This window comes from Columba livia, chromosome 2 (assembly GCF_036013475.1).
Source record: "Columba livia isolate bColLiv1 breed racing homer chromosome 2, bColLiv1.pat.W.v2, whole genome shotgun sequence".
NCBI lineage: Eukaryota > Metazoa > Chordata > Aves > Columbiformes > Columbidae > Columba > Columba livia.
In genome coordinates this window covers 137,751,647-137,769,676 of record NC_088603.1, presented here as the reverse complement: position 1 = coordinate 137,769,676, position 18,030 = coordinate 137,751,647, and the positions used below count along the sequence as shown (strand labels likewise).

The window sequence follows — 18,030 nt, the reverse complement described above, 5'->3', positions numbered from 1 at the left end:
GCATTTGATGTTGCACAGCAATTTATTTCCAGGTGACATGCTTGCTGTAGGAGGATCTTTAAGGAGAAAGTCAGAGTTCAGTAATTCCATATAAAGCACCTCACATTTTGCTGCTCATCCTCACACCAGTGTGTCTCAACAGGTGGTTGCAGCCAATATGACATATGGATCCAGTCTGAGCAGCTGCGAATCCTCCAGAGCTGTACGAGTATTTACGCTGCCCTGCCGAGACAGATATTTGAGCTACAGCTATGTCGTGCAGTTTTCACTTGGCTGAAAGCTGCATACGCAAATAATACAACGGAATACAAAAATCATTTTATTACCACAACAGAGGAAAGAGGTTAATTCATTATGAACTACATGGTTTATGGGAAAAGGTAGCAGATTTCTCAAAAGAAAGCATAAAGGGGGTAGTGTCCCAAACAATCCATACTTTCTGGACTTGGCTTTTATTACTTTTTTTTCCCCACAGAGAAAGTTTGTCACAAGAGAAAAATATTTACTATGTACACATTATTTCAATTAAAAAACTGACCAAGACAACAAACAGGATAAAAGGAATTGGATTCATTAGATTTGTTATTAAAAACCTGCACGTAGATATGTCCACATGCCATATACACTACTGCTAAATGCCACTGATAACAAGTAAAGAACCAACAATAATCCTTCTGCATTCCTGAAGTAACAAAGTTTGAAAATTTGAAAGGCATTAAACACTCCTCTCTTCTCCATCAAAAAACAGGTAATTTTAAGCATCACTTGAAAGGCAGAATGACATACATTTAACTGTGTTGAAATTGAATCATTGCCAGATTAATTACACATTTAAACATCTAGTCAAGGTACCAAACAATTGAGAAGACCTTTAGGCATTGCCAGCTCTGCTTTTGGCATAGTGAGAGTGCAGCAACATAATGGTGGTATTTTTTCAGCTATACTAAGGAAGTAGAAATTCTTACTAAAATAGCACATACTGCAAGTTCTAGAATTCTCACTTCTTTTTCCCTGCTAAATTTAAGTTTTTAAAAAGAGTACTGAAGGCATTATACAGATTTATGCTGAGGTATTGTTTCACATGAAATATTGCCTGTGTTGGAATAAACTCAGGTTTTCTTTCATCTCTGATACCATAATAGTCTAGAGTCCACCTGCCCATCAACATTCAGGAGATTTATAGATTCAACCACCATTAGAGATAAAATAAGTTACTCATTACATCTCCAAAACAAAACAGTAAACCAGACATCTCTAAATGCAAATACAACACGCATGCCCAGGCATTCACACGAACAGCCTGTGCTGTCCCCTGTTATTCATAGATAGTTGGTTAAAGGACAGGTTACACAAAGTTAACATTGGTCATTAAGACAAGTTTCAATGACAACTTAAATCTCCAGGACCCTATGACCTGATCTTGCAGCTCCTGTTCATGTGAATCACATGGGAAAGCAGGTGGAGGGTCACAAGGTCTGGACATTTGCAGACGACTTAGTAAAAATAAGGTAGTAAGAACAAGATTTGGTCCCTAATCTTCCACATTTCAGTAAACAGTAATGCCACCAGAGCAATAGTTTGAAGAATTTTCAATGCCTCTTAAACCTTTTGGTCCTCTTCCATATTGGTGTATCTCCTCCTTACCCCCCCAAAAGAAGTTGCATTTATGGTTGTATTGTATTAAATTGTATTTCCATTTACTTTGGAAGAAATAAACCCAGTATTTTTTAAATAATATGAATAGAAGCTTATGTTCTGAAATGCCTGTACTTAATTAGCCTCAAATATCTTCTGATGAATCTATCAACTGACTTTGAGTATCTGGTAGTTCAGGACGTGAAAGGGCATTTTTTTTTTTAAAGCTTAAGACAAAACTGTACATGTCAGTTTAGCTGTGGCTTGACTAAACTTTAATCCACAAGTCTAACAGTTAACAGGTGAGTGCCTGAAAATACTATACTCAATTTATTATTTGAAGGTATTTTTTTTGCATTTACTAAGATCAAGCATATCAGAAACTGGAAGTGTGAAGGAGGAAATAAGCCAGCAAAATAGCAACACAAATTGCTATGCAAATTCTCATTCTTCCCAGTGAACAGCTGTTAATCAGATGGCTGGCAGACGTCCTGGCTGCACTACTTACTGTGCAAGCATTCTTGAAGGCTGGGATATTTAAGTCCTAATGGAAGCTCTAGAAATCAGAGGGACAGGAATTTAAGAAAAAAAATCTTCACGAAAAGAAACACCAGTTGTGGTCTTTGTTTGTTTAATAAAAGCTTGCAAGGCACATGTTTCAACTGAATTGCAACATCTACAGCAAAACAGATCAACATTTGCACTACATTCCCCCAGACCTTTCAAGGAGTTAAACCTGTGATCTGGTTGAAAACCAGGCTAGGGTTGTGCGTACACATCCAACAAAATTATGCCCTGCTTACTGTCCTTCTGAGGGATATCACAAAACTTGCTGTTTCTTTTTCACAGAAGGTGGAGATCAGAATACAGAATAATATTTTTGCTAATTCATAGCTGGATAAGAAATTCAAGTTTATCACTTTCTAAGATATGATTATTTTAGTCACTCATGTTAAACGTGACACCTTTTTACTGGAACAAGAGAAGTGTCTCTCCAACATAAAAGGCCCCTCTTGTTAGTTAAGGCTGCTGTGCCAATGGTGCTGCAATACAATTTTCTCTATTATAAAAAGCAAGGTAAAAATCTTAAATGATTCTCCTAAAGCAGAATCAATTGAAGTATCAAGAATACATCTTAAAAACCATGACAAAACTAATAATAACAACTATGTCACAGTTCAAATAAAGTTCAACATGTTTGTTTAAACATGTATAAAGGCCAACGTCCTACAAGACAGTTTTCTTAGACGTATGGATTGCCTTGTTTGTGGTTTTCTTAATGTGTACTCTGCATGTAAGTATTCAAACTATGTTCTATGTGGTAACACATACATCCAGCATGGTGATAAAACAAGAGGCAGCCAAAGACAGTAAATGTTGCACCTTGGCATGGCAGTCTAAGGCCTGAAGCTGTAAGCTACGCGACTTCGTCCACCCAAGTGCAGTTGGGACTCTGAAGTTTGCTACCTGGAATGCCTTATTGCTGTTATGAAATGGTATTAATGAATTATTAACTTCAGACGAGTAAGTAACCCACACACTGACACGTGATTTCTTGACAGTGATTCAAACAAACTTAAACTGCATCAGGAACTCTGAGGTTAATTCCAAGTATCATATCTGCATCTATACTAGCACACACAGCGCAGGTTCCTGCCAGCCTTCCATAGCTCAGGTTAATACACCAGCTGCTCTTGTTACATGGTAACTGAAAATCTGAAACAGTTCAGTGCAGTAAAACACATGTACTTGTGCATAAGCAAATAAATGCAGACGGCATTTGGCTGGACACACATACATACTGTCCTCAACACAATGACTAGATCCCCAGAAAGGATATTTACTTCTTACCTGTAACTCAGTTATACTGATAAATGTTTGTCTCAATGATCACATCCAGTATATTTGATGGATTTATCTGAACATTGGTTTCAAATAGAACGGATAATTTAACATCTTGTCAAGACTCATATGCCTAATAATATAACTGAAAGTGAAAAACAGATTACAGATATGTTGACTTTTACAACAATAAAGCTTTTTTTCTTTTAAATCACTCCAATAGTGATAATAGGTATAAAAAAAAAATCTCAGCACTACCTGTTAGTGTAAAGTAAGCAAATGTATCTGTATCGAGCAGATAGGAATCTCACATATACACCAACATGCTGCAGTTCCTTCAGAGTTAGAAATTCTGAATTCGCATTTTATCAGTCAGTGCAGTAAGGATCATTTTGCAGCTTTCACTTGCAGAATGGTTTGCAGATTTTTCAGGTAAGGTTCATCTGTTAGGCTGGGTCGTTCATTAAAGACATCCAGGCTCCAAAGAATCATTCCCACATGCCCAACAGACTGGTCTCTGGACCAGGTGTTAGAATCTGTAACTGCAGGTAACTCCTAACAGGTGAATAACCTCTTCCAAAACTTATGTCCTGGCTTTTCATCCAGCTACACCGATGTAAGCAAAGTTACTGTTACCTGTTATTGGATTTTCCATACACAACATCACGATTAGGCCCAGAGCTAGAATTAAAGCATCAGTCATTCTCTTGAATGTATATCAGCCAGCAACATACACAATGAACAGATAAGAAAAACAGTTAAGAAAAAAGGGGGTCATATAAGGAAGACAAATTTTAAAGGAAAGAAAGATTGCAGAGTACTTTCGCAAATTTTCAAAGACTTCCGTGTACTTGCTCAATTGATATAAAAATAGCTATGCAAAACTGTACCATTATTTATTAATGGTGGCGACTATAGTGTTTTAAATAACAGTTGTGGTGCTATCTTAATATAATTACCACATAACAAGTTGAAGTGAAGGAATATCACCCATCCCTGCCCATACACACACGTGTGCATACCAGCACACACATGGGGTGGACCTGAAGTGCAGAAGTCTCAGTAGCAAACCTCATTGTTCTGCTACACCTCTCTAAAAACAAGTCTGGCATACAGTTGTATACTGGCCCATTTTGCTGGCTGCTCAGACACACACGCATACACACACACACATTTAGGAATGGAAAAGTCCTGAAGACAAGTTATTTCCCAACTGAAGATCTGACCTTATAAATTCCTAGGTCTAAGTCCAAGCACTTCCACCAACATCTCCAACATCAGAGATCAGTGCTTTAATCTATGAAAGTGTTGTTTAAATAAAATCTTCCTTATTTGATCTATAAAAACACTCTACCTACACATAAGATGTATGAATGAGTGTTTGATAAATACAAAAAAGTTTACAGTGGAAGACAGGAAGAATTAAAACAACAAAAAACAACAAAAAAACTTAAACAGTTTTACTTGAAAAGACTCAGGGTGCCAACCACTTTCTTGACAGAAAAGAAAAGCTATATGACTTAAATGAGATCTTTAAATATTTTTCTGCATTTACTGGTCTACCCACATCAGTTCTCTAACACTAAAGTTAGAAATCTCATCTACATGCACATAATAGGATTTGTAATGGGAAGAAGAATGCAAAAACATGGAAGACTGTCCCACTTTGTAGAGGGCATAAAAATAACAATTTTTTTCTCTTTGCTTCAAGGATGGCATCTGTGTCTGTTGATCTGTAGTTCAAAGAATTCCAGGTTGGTAAAATAAAGTTGTCAGTACACTCCATGTGCGCACATGTATCTCCAAAAACAACTTTCTTGATCAAAATGAACTTTTCCAACTGTAATTCATTCACAATCAATCCTCGGAAAGAAGCTTGTATGCTTTTTCACGACTGGAAGGATATCACAGTGTTGATTCTATATACAAAGTAGGACCTATTCCAGTATACTCGAGTAAAATAGTTCACATAAGGAGAATAGTTCATTTTAATTTCATGACAAAATCGTCCATATTTTGAGGAGGCATAACTGTCGCCTTCCTCACAAACCACCTGCCAGAAAAGAAGAAGATCTAATTAAAATACAAATATAAGGGGTTACAGAACGTAATTCTGTACATTTAATTTACTTCTGTATTCTGTACATTTCATTTACAATAGACTTAATTTCCATACTGTGTAATTCCAATAAATGGAAAACATACTCCCATATTGTCCTGGTTTTGTTAAAAACAAGTTTCTCTTTCAGTGAATTTTGTCTGTCAGCTAAAGCCTTCATATTAACTGCATTTTCCTGGAGCACCAGACACATGTTTTGGTAAACCTATCAATGGAATGCAAACTTAATGATAAGCACAGATGGACATCTCGCGAGAGGGGCGACGAGAAGAGAGAGACCAAGAAACTGACCAACTGGGTATAACATTCCATTCACGTGAATACTTCATATAAAAGTGGGAGATCACGAGGATCTCGTGTTGCTTTTCCCTTTTCCCTGCTGCTTATGGCCGACCTTAGGAGAGGACCTTGCTAGTCATCCCTGCGAACTGAGGCCTAGTGACAGACTGAATCCAGCTCCGGTTGGCTGCAGAGTCTAATCCAGGACTTTGGGTGCCAGCTCTGCAGTTGCTGAGACTTTCAAGATTGGTTTTGTATATTTTGTATTATTTTCTCTATTCTTATTAGTAGCATTAGTAAAACATCTTTAATTTTTTCCAACTCTCTTCACTCTGTGCTTCTTTTCCTTCCAATCGCCTCTCCTTAGTGAAAAAGGGGGAGAGGGAGGGGGAAGTGTGGGGGGTAGAGGGGGCTAACAATACATCTGCCAGGGTTTTATTGTCACCCCGCAATCTTAACCCTCGACAGATAATTGGCGCCCAACGTGGGGCAAGAGAAAGGGGTAAATTTGAAGATTTTTTGGCTTTTCCAGTGCTCTGACGTACCTTTCAGTTTTCTTGGCACGGTGCCAACTCATAGAGTTGTGATACTCGCGCGTCCGTTTGCTTTGGATATTATTTAGTTGTATTAAGGCAAAGTGAATTACACTGATTTAAAGATGTTATGGCATAAGTTGTATCAGTTATTTTCTACACTGTGCTCACTGATTCCATATCTGTGTTGGGCTTTCTTTTTAAATCGAAGTATTCATTATATAACAACAAGGAACTGGACAATGATCATGATGATACTGTGTGGTTTGTCACTGGTTTATTTCATTATACTGCAGCCGCTAATGAATTTCTACTCGTTTCTGCTTTACCTTGAAAAGCCTCCAGGAGAGATTAAAGAGCAGTACAGCTCTGTGTTTGCTAATTGGTCGAGCGAATCTTTAGAAAGGCTGACTAACAATACTTTCGTTTTTTCGCTAGGACAGTTTGCAAATGTTTTAGAGAATTTTGAATATCCTTGGAGTTTTGATAGAACTGTGATGGTGTTATCTGGTTTGCTGAATGTGTGTCAGTTTGTGCTTCTGTTAAGAGAAATGGCGTTCAACAGGAGGTTTGCGTCTCTTTTTAGTCCTGAGATTTGCGGTGCGTCTTCGGAAGCTTTAGCAAAAAGCACTCCGAGCCGCTCGAGAAAGAGCAAAACAGCCAAAGCTGCCGCTGCAGCCACTGCCCCCACAACGGCGGCTTCGCAGGCTGAAGCTACAGCTCCTCCGCAGAGTTCCTCTGCCAAGGTCGCTGCAGATAACATTACTTCTCCAGCCTCAAAGGCTAACAAGGCAGCCCCCCTTCTTCACACACTGGGCACTGTTGCTGCTGTAACCACTGTGACAGTCATTCAGACTCTGGAAATAAATCAAATGATGGTAAACCCATATCAGCATCAGTTGCTGGTTGTAAGAAAGTCACTAGAAAGACTACCCGTGCAGCAGATGATGGCACAGGGCCAACATCAACCCAAGGTGCACCATCAGGACAGGGAGGAGATGAAGTGACCACCACTCGGTCCTTTTCTCCAGGTGAGCTGAGAGATATGAGAAAAGACTTTAGTCGCCGTGAAGGCGAGAATATTTTAACCTGGCTGCTCCGATGCTGGGACAATGGGGCAGAAACAATTGAATTGGAAGGTGGTGAAGCCAGGCAGCTGGGATCTCTGTCAAGAGATTCCACCATTGATAGGGCAATTTCAAGAGAGTCTAATGCCACTAGTCTCTGGACCCGACTCCTGACAGCTATGAAAGTAAGATTTCCCTACAAGGAAGATTGTATATCCAAGTTAGGGAAATGGAATACTATGGAGAGAGGTATTCAGTTCCTGAGAGAATTAGCTGTGCGAGAGATCATCTATTTTGGATCAGACAACCAAGAGGGGACAGACCCAGATAAAATCAATTGTACACGATCTCTGTGGCGCAGATTTGTACAAAGTGCACCCCCTGCATATGCTAGGTCATTGGCAGGAATGGTCTGGTCAGCTGGAGGTCAACAAGAGATTAATGAAATGATTGAGCAGCTTCGGAACTTTGAGGACAGCCTTGCTGGTTCTCTACGGGCTTGTGTCTCTGCTGTAGAGAAACTGTGTGAAAAATCTGGTGACCGGTTTGAAAAGATATTGCAAGAAATCAAAGAACTCAGAGAAGACACATACCATTCACGACCTGCACAAACCTATGTTTCAGCTATTAGGAAAAGGCGTTTCCAATCTCGAGAGAGAGGACAGAGGCAGCCCACAAAAAGAGGTTCACTGTGGTTCTTCCTACATGAGCAGGGAGAAAACATGAATAAGTGGCATGGAAGACCTACCTCAGAACTTCAGGAACGAGTACGTGAGCTAAAAGGAAAAACTCCTAGGAAGGTGGCTGCTCCAGTTTATAAAAGGAGCAGAAGAGATTCTGATGCTCTTGAAGGAACCTCTAATTCACACCCAGAGACTGTGCAAAACAGAAATTAGAGGTGCCCTGCCTCCAACCAGGTGGAGGAAAGGGATAACAGAGTTTATTGGACTGTACAAATACGATGGCCTGGTACAACACACCCCCAGGAGTACAAAGCTTTAGTGGACACTGGTGCACAGTGCACGATAATTCCTTCTAATTATAAAGGAACGCAATCTATCAACATTGTTGGAGTGACTGGGGGATCCCAGGAACTGACTGTTGTAGAGGCTGAAATGAGCCTAACTGGAAAAAACTGGCAAAAGCATCCCATTGTGACTGGTCCAGATGCTCCGTGCATCCTTGGCATAGACTACCTCAGGAGAGGGTATTTTAAGGACCCAAAAGGGTATAGGTGGGCATTTGGTATAGCAGCTGTGGACACTGAGAAAATTGAACAGCTGTCTGATTTGCCTGGTCTCTCAGATGATCCTTCTGTTGTAGGACTGCTGATGGTTGACGACCAGCAGGTGCCAATTGCTACCACGACAGTGCATCGCCGGCAATATCGCACCAACCGAGACTCTTTGATTCCTATCCAGAAGTTGATCCGTCAATTGGAAAGCCAGGGTGTGATCAGTAAGACTCGTTCACCTTATAACAGCCCAATCTGGCCAGTGCGTAAGTCTAGTGACGAGTGGAGACTAACTGTAGACTATCGTGGCCTGAATGAAGTTACACCACCACTGAGTGCTGCTGTGCCTGACATGCTAGAACTGCAATTTGAACTGGAGTCAAAGGCAGCTAAGTGGTATGCTACAATTGACATTGCTAATGCATTTTTCTCTATTCCTGTAGCAGCAGAGTGCAGGCCGCAGTTTGCTTTCACCTGGAGAGGCATCCAGTACACTTGGAATCGCTTGCCCCAGGGGTGGAAACACAGTCCTACCATCTGCCATGGACTGATCCAGACCACGCTGGAGCAAGGTAAAGCTCCAGAACACTTGCAATATATTGATGACATCATCGTATGGGGCGACACAGCGAAAGAAGTCTTCAAGAAAGGTGAGAGAATAATTCAGATTCTTTTGGATGCTGGTTTTGCCATAAAACGAAGCAAGGTCAAGGGACCTGCACGAGAGATACAGTTTTTAGGAATAAAATGGCAAGATGGCCGTCGTCAGATCCCAATGGATGTGATCAACAAAATTGCAGCAATGTCTCCACCTACTAATAAAAAGGAGACACAGACTTTCTTGGGCATTGTAGGTTTTTGGAGAATGCATATTCCTGACTACAGCCAGATTGTGAGCCCTCTCTATCGAGTGACTCGTAAAAAGAACCAATTTGAGTGGGGCCCTGAACAACGACAAGCCTTTGAACAAATTAAGCGTGAGATAACTCATGCGGTGGCCCTTGGACCAGTTCGGACTGGACTAGATGTTAAAAATGTGCTCTATGCTGCAGCCGGAGATAATGGACTTACCTGGAGCCTCTGGCAGAAAGCACCAGGAGAAACCCGAGGTCGACCCTTAGGTTTTTGGAGTCGAGGATACAAAGGATCTGAGGCCAACTATACTCCAACTGAAAAAGAGATACTAGCAGCATACGAAGGAGTTCGAGCTGCTTCAGAAGTGATCGGTACTGAAGCACAGCTCCTCCTGGCACCTCGACTGCCAGTGCTGAGTTGGATGTTCAAAGGGACGGTTCCCTCTCCACATCATGCAACCGAAGTTACGTGGAGTAAATGGATTGCATTGATCACGCAACGAGCTCGAATTGGAAATCCCAATCGCCCAGGGATCTTAGAAGTGATTACAGACTGGCCAGAAAGCAAAGACTTTGGGATGTCTCCAGATGAGGAGGAAGTAAAACGTGCTGAAGAAGCACCACCATATAATACTCTTTCAGAGACTGATAAGCAGTATGCACTGTTCACAGATGGATCCTGTCGTCTTGTAGGAAAACATCGAAGGTGGAAAGCTGCTGTGTGGAGTCCCACACGACAAGTTACAGAAGCCACTGAAGGACAAGGTGAATCTAGTCAATTTGCAGAAGTAAAAGCCATCCAGCTGGCTTTGGACATTGCTGAACGAGAGAAGTGGCCAATACTTTATCTCTATACTGACTCATGGATGGTAGCAAATGCCTTGTGGGGATGGCTACAGCAATGGAAGAAAAGCAATTGGCAGCGCAGAGGTAAACCCATTTGGGCTGCCACACTGTGGCAAGACATTGCTGCTCGGCTAGAGAGCCTGCCTGTGAAAGTTCGGCATGTAGATGCTCATGTCCCTAAAAGTCGAGCCACCGAGGAACATCTAAACAACCAACAAGCGGACCAAGCTGCTAAGATTAAAGTAGCTGAGGTGGACTTGGACTGGCAACATAAAGGTGAACTTTTCCTAGCTCGGTGGGCCCATGATGCTTCAGGGCATCAAGGCAGAGATGCAACATATAAATGGGCTCGCGATCGAGGGGTGGATTTAACGATGGACACTATTTCACAGGTTATTCATGAATGTGAAACTTGCGCCGAAATTAAACAAGCGAAACGGTTAAAGCCTGTATGGTATGGGGGGCGATGGTTAAAGTATAAGTATGGAGAAGCTTGGCAGATTGATTATATTACACTTCCACAAACACGTCAAGGTAAGCGTTATGTACTTACAATGGTGGAAGCAACCACTGGATGGTTGGAAACATATGCCGTACCTCATGCTACAGCCCGAAATACTATCTTGGGCCTTGAAAAGCAAGTCCTTTGGCGACATGGTACGCCAGAAAGAATTGAATCAGACAATGGTACTCATTTCAAAAACAGTATTATAGACAATTGGGCCAAAGAACATGGTATTGAGTGGGTATATCATATTCCATATCATGCACCAGCCTCTGGGAAAATTGAAAGGTACAATGGTTTGCTAAAAACAACACTAAAGGCACTTGGTGGTGGAACCTTTAAAAATTGGGACTCACATTTAGCAAAAGCCACTTGGTTGGTCAACACCAGGGGATCAACCAATCGAGCCGGGCCTGCCCAATCAGAAATTCTACGGACTGTAGAAGGAGATAAAGTCCCTGTAGTACACATGAAAAACATGTTAGGAAAGGCAGTCTGGGTTACTCCTGCCTCAGGCAAAGGCAAACCCATTCGTGGGATTGTTTTTGCCCAGGGACCTGGCAGCACCTGGTGGGTGATGCTTAAGGATGGAGAAGTTCGGTGTGTACCTCAAGGGGATTTGAGTTTAGGTGAAAATATGCAATACTGAACTGCATAAGGTGAATTGCCATGCTAACAGTGTTTAATAAGTGTTTTTCAGATCAAAACAGTGATGATGAAACCAGAGCTAGCTTCTTCGAGTGGCGCCTGACAACTTCTTCGAAGTTGATGTCTTTAACCCACAAACAGTGGTCATGAGATGCACTTGTACCATTTTTCCTGCCCTGGGAGACTGTCGTGACAAGATGAACTTAATGAACTTTTCAAAGGATGGTCCACTGATTAATTACTCCTGTGTATATATGTGCATATGTGTATATATATAGTAGTAGTGATTAATTAGATTATATTGATAGATTGTATTGATAAGGTTTAAGCATTCAGTGAATGGCATATTATAAGGGGTGGAATGTCCTGGTTTTGTTAAAAACAAGTTTCTCTTTCAGTGAATTTTGTCTGTCAGCTAAAGCCTTCATATTAACTGCATTTTCCTGGAGCACCAGACACATGTTTTGGTAAACCTATCAATGGAATGCAAACTTAATGATAAGCACAGATGGACATCTCGCGAGAGGGGCGACGAGAAGAGAGAGACCAAGAAACTGACCAACTGGGTATAACATTCCATTCACGTGAATACTTCATATAAAAGTGGGAGATCACGAGGATCTCGTGTTGCTTTTCCCTTTTCCCTGCTGCTTATGGCCGACCTTAGGAGAGGACCTTGCTAGTCATCCCTGCGAACTGAGGCCTAGTGACAGACTGAATCCAGCTCCAGTTGGCTGCAGAGTCTAATCCAGGACTTTGGGTGCCAGCTCTGCAGTTGCTGAGACTTTCAAGATTGGTTTTGTATATTTTGTATTATTTTCTCTATTCTTATTAGTAGCATTAGTAAAACATCTTTAATTTTTTCCAACTCTCTTCACTCTGTGCTTCTTTTCCTTCCAATCGCCTCTCCTTAGTGAAAAAGGGGGAGAGGGAGGGGGAAGTGTGGGGGGTAGAGGGGGCTAACAATACATCTGCCAGGGTTTTATTGTCACCCCGCAATCTTAACCCTCGACACATATAACTTAACCATCTAAAACAGCCTTTGTGAACAAATATCTTTGTCAGGATAGCAGACATTAAAATGAGTGTACTTTATTCGTGTAATAAAGAACAATGTCAGTGGAAATTATCCACATACCCCATTTGCCCAGTACTTCAAACCTGATCTACACATAGGGAAGAAAATTCCCAGCAACCTTTTCCAGGCCAAGTAAATTTGACATACCTAGTCAGACTGAAGACACACACATGTATTGCCCTATAAATTCCAAACAATTGACTCAGAAGCAATTTGCATGTGCCTTTTAGCATCTGCTATCTGATATACTTGAAGAAATCCCTTCTCTGCTCCTTCTGGTGGCACAAGCTGACATGGGTTTAAAAAAGGTAGTAGAGCAAATTCATGGAGAAAAACCTATTGGTGGCTACCTAACACGAAGATATTTTTCCTGAGCTACAGTCCTTCAGCAACGTACTGCTGGAAAACCTCTCTGTCGTGACTTATCAACAATCATACGCTCTCAGCCAGTGTCAGAAACAAGGTATCAGACTAGGACTATGGGACATTGTCCCAGCTAGAAAGTAACATGTACTTCTTAAACACAGTAATTTGTAAAACACATCCACAGACCTGTCAACAGCATAACAGCTTGTCCACTGTCTCACTTACTCTGGGAATGAGTAAATGCTGCAGTCTCAACTACATATGCACTAGCTTTCACTGGTTCGGAAAGTCTTGATAATTTTTCAATACGACTTAAGACAAATTTTGTTAGCAAGCAAACCCAGAATTTTGTTTCAAAGCTTCCTGAGACAACACACTATATGAAGTTTCAAGAATAAGCTATGTAAACTTTCTGAAAAAAAATACTTTATTCCTGTTGGCCATTCCAGTACTTTTTCCTCCAACTGGCATTTTTAGCATCCAACCCAGGACAGACTCAGCCCCAGACATGAAGCATAAATTATGTTCATTACTAGCCAACCACTGATTTTAGAAAAATATTGAACACTCAGTTGTCTACATTTAAATCTACATACCAGTTGGTTTGCTACAGATTTAGACTACAGACATTCAGCAGAACAGATTTTAACTGAAACTCTTGCCATGAACCTTCTTTTCCCATTTTTAATCTCTCTACTATAAATAGGACAACCCTTGTCACTTTGACAATCCTAATTACAGAAAACAGTAAATGTCCGGTTTTGTGTACTGACAGTGTTGTGAGTGGCATTTATCAAAGACAGGGTCCTTGAACTGGATACTATGTTTTTGTCCACCCCCTTTGATTGAAATGATCATTGCAAGCAACAGCTGCTCTGAAAAGTACTGGGAAGTGTTCCTTAGGATGAACTGCTGGATAACTGGGTGTTCGGAATTAAAGGAGGAAGAAATTAATTCTGATACATGAATCAAACAAAATCTTAAAAACCTGGCAGTAAAACTGTCCAGCTGAAGTTAAGATGAGATCAGGATTATGTGCGAGAGAAGTACGCAGGAAGCATGGAGATGAGAGATGCAGGAATATGAGGGAATGGAATTCTGAAATTGTGGTTAATTGTTCTGGCTTACATCCTAAGTGTGAAGAGGGAATAGGAACTTACTCATGCAAAAACAGATCTGGGAAGAAACAGAGATAACACGTGCCAATTATCAATGATGAAGGTTATTCATACACACTGTTATGGTATGGTATATTTGTTACAACGTGGAATAAACATAGCATCTGTGATTTTAGCAGCAAGGCAAAGAAAGAAAAAGGACATACTTCAGCAATGATAAAAAAGTGAACAGAAAAAACAAAGGCAATATCCTCCATGGATAAACTGGCCAGGAAACGTACAAGTTTGTAGGGGAAATTAAAGAGTAATCCACTAAAAACATATCAGGCCTGTAATTATTTCCCATCAATGAAAGCAGCTACAGAAATGAAATGCTTGCACTAAGAGTTATTTTGAGACATGTAAAATTGAAAGTAGAGCTTGTAAAATACCTAACACAGATGAACAGCTTGTATTTTTCCCCAAGAAGGGAACATTAGACTATATGCAAGAAACATATGTATCCTTTCCATTAAAAAAAACAAAAAACATTCAAACCAAGGATTAGCTTTGTATCGTTAATACACAGACTGTAATGTTAAACAGATATTTAAGTTCTTAGTCAGGAAACCAACTAAATTAAGACAACCTGTGATTCTCAGAAGTAATTGGTGACTCCCTCTCCCCTGTTGACCTAAGAATAAGCAACCAAATCCTAAATGAGTATAGGGCCACTCCTTCCTTTATAAGATCAAAACTTTTGCTGAATTCCCAGGAAGCAGATGAACAAGTGGTAATGAGATCATGTTATAAACCCCACCTCACTCCCTACTTCAGCAGCAAGAGCAGCACTATCAGCATTTGGAACAGACACAGCATGGCAATGACTGAAGTAGCATTCCTGGATATCTTCATAAGTCTACAGCTTGTTCAGCCAACCTTTCTACCAGCTGTGGCTTAAACTATCTATTGGGGTGCTAACCTATCTGCAAGGATGAACTGAACAGACTTGTAGCCTGCTCGGTACCAAACAGGCTGCACTGAACTGAATGGTCCTTGTCCCAGGTGGAGTTTTAGAAGAAAGAATAGAGTTTAACCATTTCAAAACTTCATCTTTAAAGCTAGTAAAGAATTGCCTCTGAAGCAGAGGTTTTCTGCTTTTGTAATAACCAGGTGTTACAGTCTTAAGCATTTATATATAAATGGTATTTAATGACTGGTAGAAAAGCAGAACAGCTAGATACTAACGTATTAGGAGGGATTAGGGCAGTTAAAGATTAGTATGGGGTAGGATTACAGGTGTACAAGAAACAGACAACCCAAAACCTAATTGATCATTTCTGAAATTTATGAGTCTTTGTCTACATGTCAACTGCAATTAGGAAAATAAGATCAGCATTATAAGAATACTTTTTAGATTAATTATTTATGCATTCAAACATTCATTTTTTCTCACTGTTACTTACATGACCATTAGCAATATCCAATAGATCTTTAACTCTACATCCTCTTACAGGTCCCACTTCATTGCAAATTGAATCTTCAATAATCAGAAAATTGGCTTTGTAAGATGTGAGTATCTTATAAATATCCTCTGCTGATCTCTTTGAATAGATCTGATAAATCTATAAATTAAGAGAACATGTTCAGGCAATGCAAAAATCAGTGAAAAATTAAATACTTGGGGTTCACAGTACTTGGAATGCCACTCCCATGTAGTGGCAAATAATTTGCATTGTCTGATGGCCTGGGGGGCACAGAAGAGCTATGCAAATGCGTGTGTCATGAGGAATGTTACAAGGTCATCTTCTCTGTAGCATTAACATTTATAGTACTCCCACACATTTCAATCAGGCACTTCAGTATTACATGATGGAACATGTAATGGAACATGATGGAAATCACTGATGATACACACATATTTATGGAGCTGGATACTCACATTTTCATTTCTTTTTAGAAGATCATCATCATTATATAAAGGCAAGCTCGACACCATCCATCCGGTACAAAGCTTAATCACACCCATTAACTGTGGGCTGCCTGCAAACACAGCAGCCACAGGAGCTTGTCGTCTGAAAAAAAACCCAATGTTTTTAATTTTAAACATGGTGAAAATCTTTTAAGGTGCTATGACATGAACTGGAGTGCATGAAGATATAATTAGGAGTCCAACTACAATTGGTGTTAACACTGCAGTGGCAGTAGTTTCCTTGCCAGGAAAAGGTCAGACCTGCAGCAGTATGGAGTTTGCAAGGCAGGTCTCCTGCGGAGGCAGGGGATGGTGGCCGTTCTCCTCCCCACCCTGCAATCCATGGAGCACCATTCAGAGTGGTCCTGGAATGAATCCAGCTATTGCTTTTCTGAATGGTTGCTGACTTGTGACAAAACAAGCTTGGGAGGGAGGGCAGGTAGAAGGAGAAAGAACACAATATTATCTTGTAAGGGAAAGATTTGTGATTATATTAATTTGATCTCTAGAACCATCTATTTCATCATCTAAGAGTAAATACGGTCATGATACAGAATAACATCTACAGTAATTATGTTTCTGCATTTGGTTTCGTCATTTGAGCATTTGTATTCCCGCATTAGTGAAAGAAAACAGTCATTGTCACACTTTATTAGAGACTTCAGGCAACTTTTCCTGTGGAGAAAACTCAAAATAAATTTATTTTATCACAGAGAAATTTTAAAAAAAATATACTATAATAATGACATTCAATTAAAATTCCAATATGGGTATCTAGGTAAGTCCTTAAGAAAAACATCCTTATTTTCATTAAAAATATGAACAGCTGCTACAAATAAGAGTAGGTGAATTGCTCTTAGCTGAGTGAGTCTCAATGCAATTCGCCATGATTAATTATGTACTTGAAGTGTAATACATGCAGACTAATGTGAAAGCCATTAGGCACTTGGCATTATTCCACTTGCTGCCTTGAAGAGCTACAGCAGTGACAAACAACATACGCTACTATTAACAGAAAGTAGAAAACATCTGGAACACCATAATTACCAGCCTTGTATTTTCTGAAGATGAACACATTGACATTAAAGACTACATAAATACAGAAAACAATATTCTAAAAAAAATATATATATATATAGTTAAAGGTAAGCAAGTCATCTGAGCACATAGGATATAACTTTCAGAGAAGTGCAGTTCCTAATGACATAGTTCAAAGTTAGAATGAATGAGGCCAGAATCCAGTTCTGAAACGTTTGGTGAGAAGAAAAACACACCTGTGAAAATAGCTTGACTCAGTTTTAACTATGTATATGGCTGAGTATGAACTACGTAACATAGGCCAGTATTTGCTATGCCCTGCCCAACCAGCCAGATAAGAACATTTCCAGCACCCTGGTCAAATGAGGAGTTTGAATCACACGTTACACTGCATGTTTCTTGACTGAAGTCTCTAAACCCTCACATTCTGGCATTTCATTTACTGGCTCACACGCACACAAATTAGTGTTTCTGTCCCCTGAGGAATTATGATCAACACGAATCCTCTGATCTACTGAGAAGTTAGCAGGCAGAGAACCAAGTACTAAGATGTCCACCTTCATTTGGAAATTAGGTCTAATCATTATATTAAACATGATTTGCTTGCATGTTTCAGAATCTTTACCTCCTGTAATCAATGATAAATTCTTGGTTCTTTCCATGGGAATAAAGTCAAACTTTAAATACACATTTCTCCTCCCATGTCTCCCTACATCATGTAATGACCTGCCAAGAGAAAACTCAAGATTCATAGAGGTAGCTTCACAAAACGCTGAGATAAAAACACCCTGTCATAAAGAAGTAAAATAGAAATGTAGGACTTCATACTTACTTTATCCATGTCATGAGTTCTACTGTATCGGGATCATAGAATTCTTGTAGTTCAGAAAGCTCTGTCATTATCCTAGGGAAAAACT

At 40.1% G+C, this 18,030-nt stretch overlaps 1 protein-coding gene across 6 annotated transcripts in view; it reads right to left on the bottom strand.

The window, feature by feature from the left end:
* Positions 1-306: 306 nt before the first annotated feature.
* The window catches only part of DPY19L4 (dpy-19 like 4), a 41,691-nt gene continuing 23,967 nt past the window's right edge, over positions 307-18,030 (bottom strand). For all 6 annotated transcript variants that reach the window (XM_065054016.1, XM_065054015.1, XM_065054014.1 and 3 more), the window contains 4 exons: positions 17,946-18,028; positions 16,046-16,178; positions 15,570-15,728; positions 307-5,530 (listed from right to left, as the gene is read on the bottom strand). In XM_065054016.1, coding sequence (XP_064910088.1) covers positions 5,366-5,530; positions 15,570-15,728; positions 16,046-16,178; positions 17,946-18,028 — 540 coding nt within the window. In that variant the 3' untranslated portion in view covers positions 307-5,365. The remainder of the gene's footprint in view (positions 5,531-15,569; positions 15,729-16,045; positions 16,179-17,945; positions 18,029-18,030) is intronic.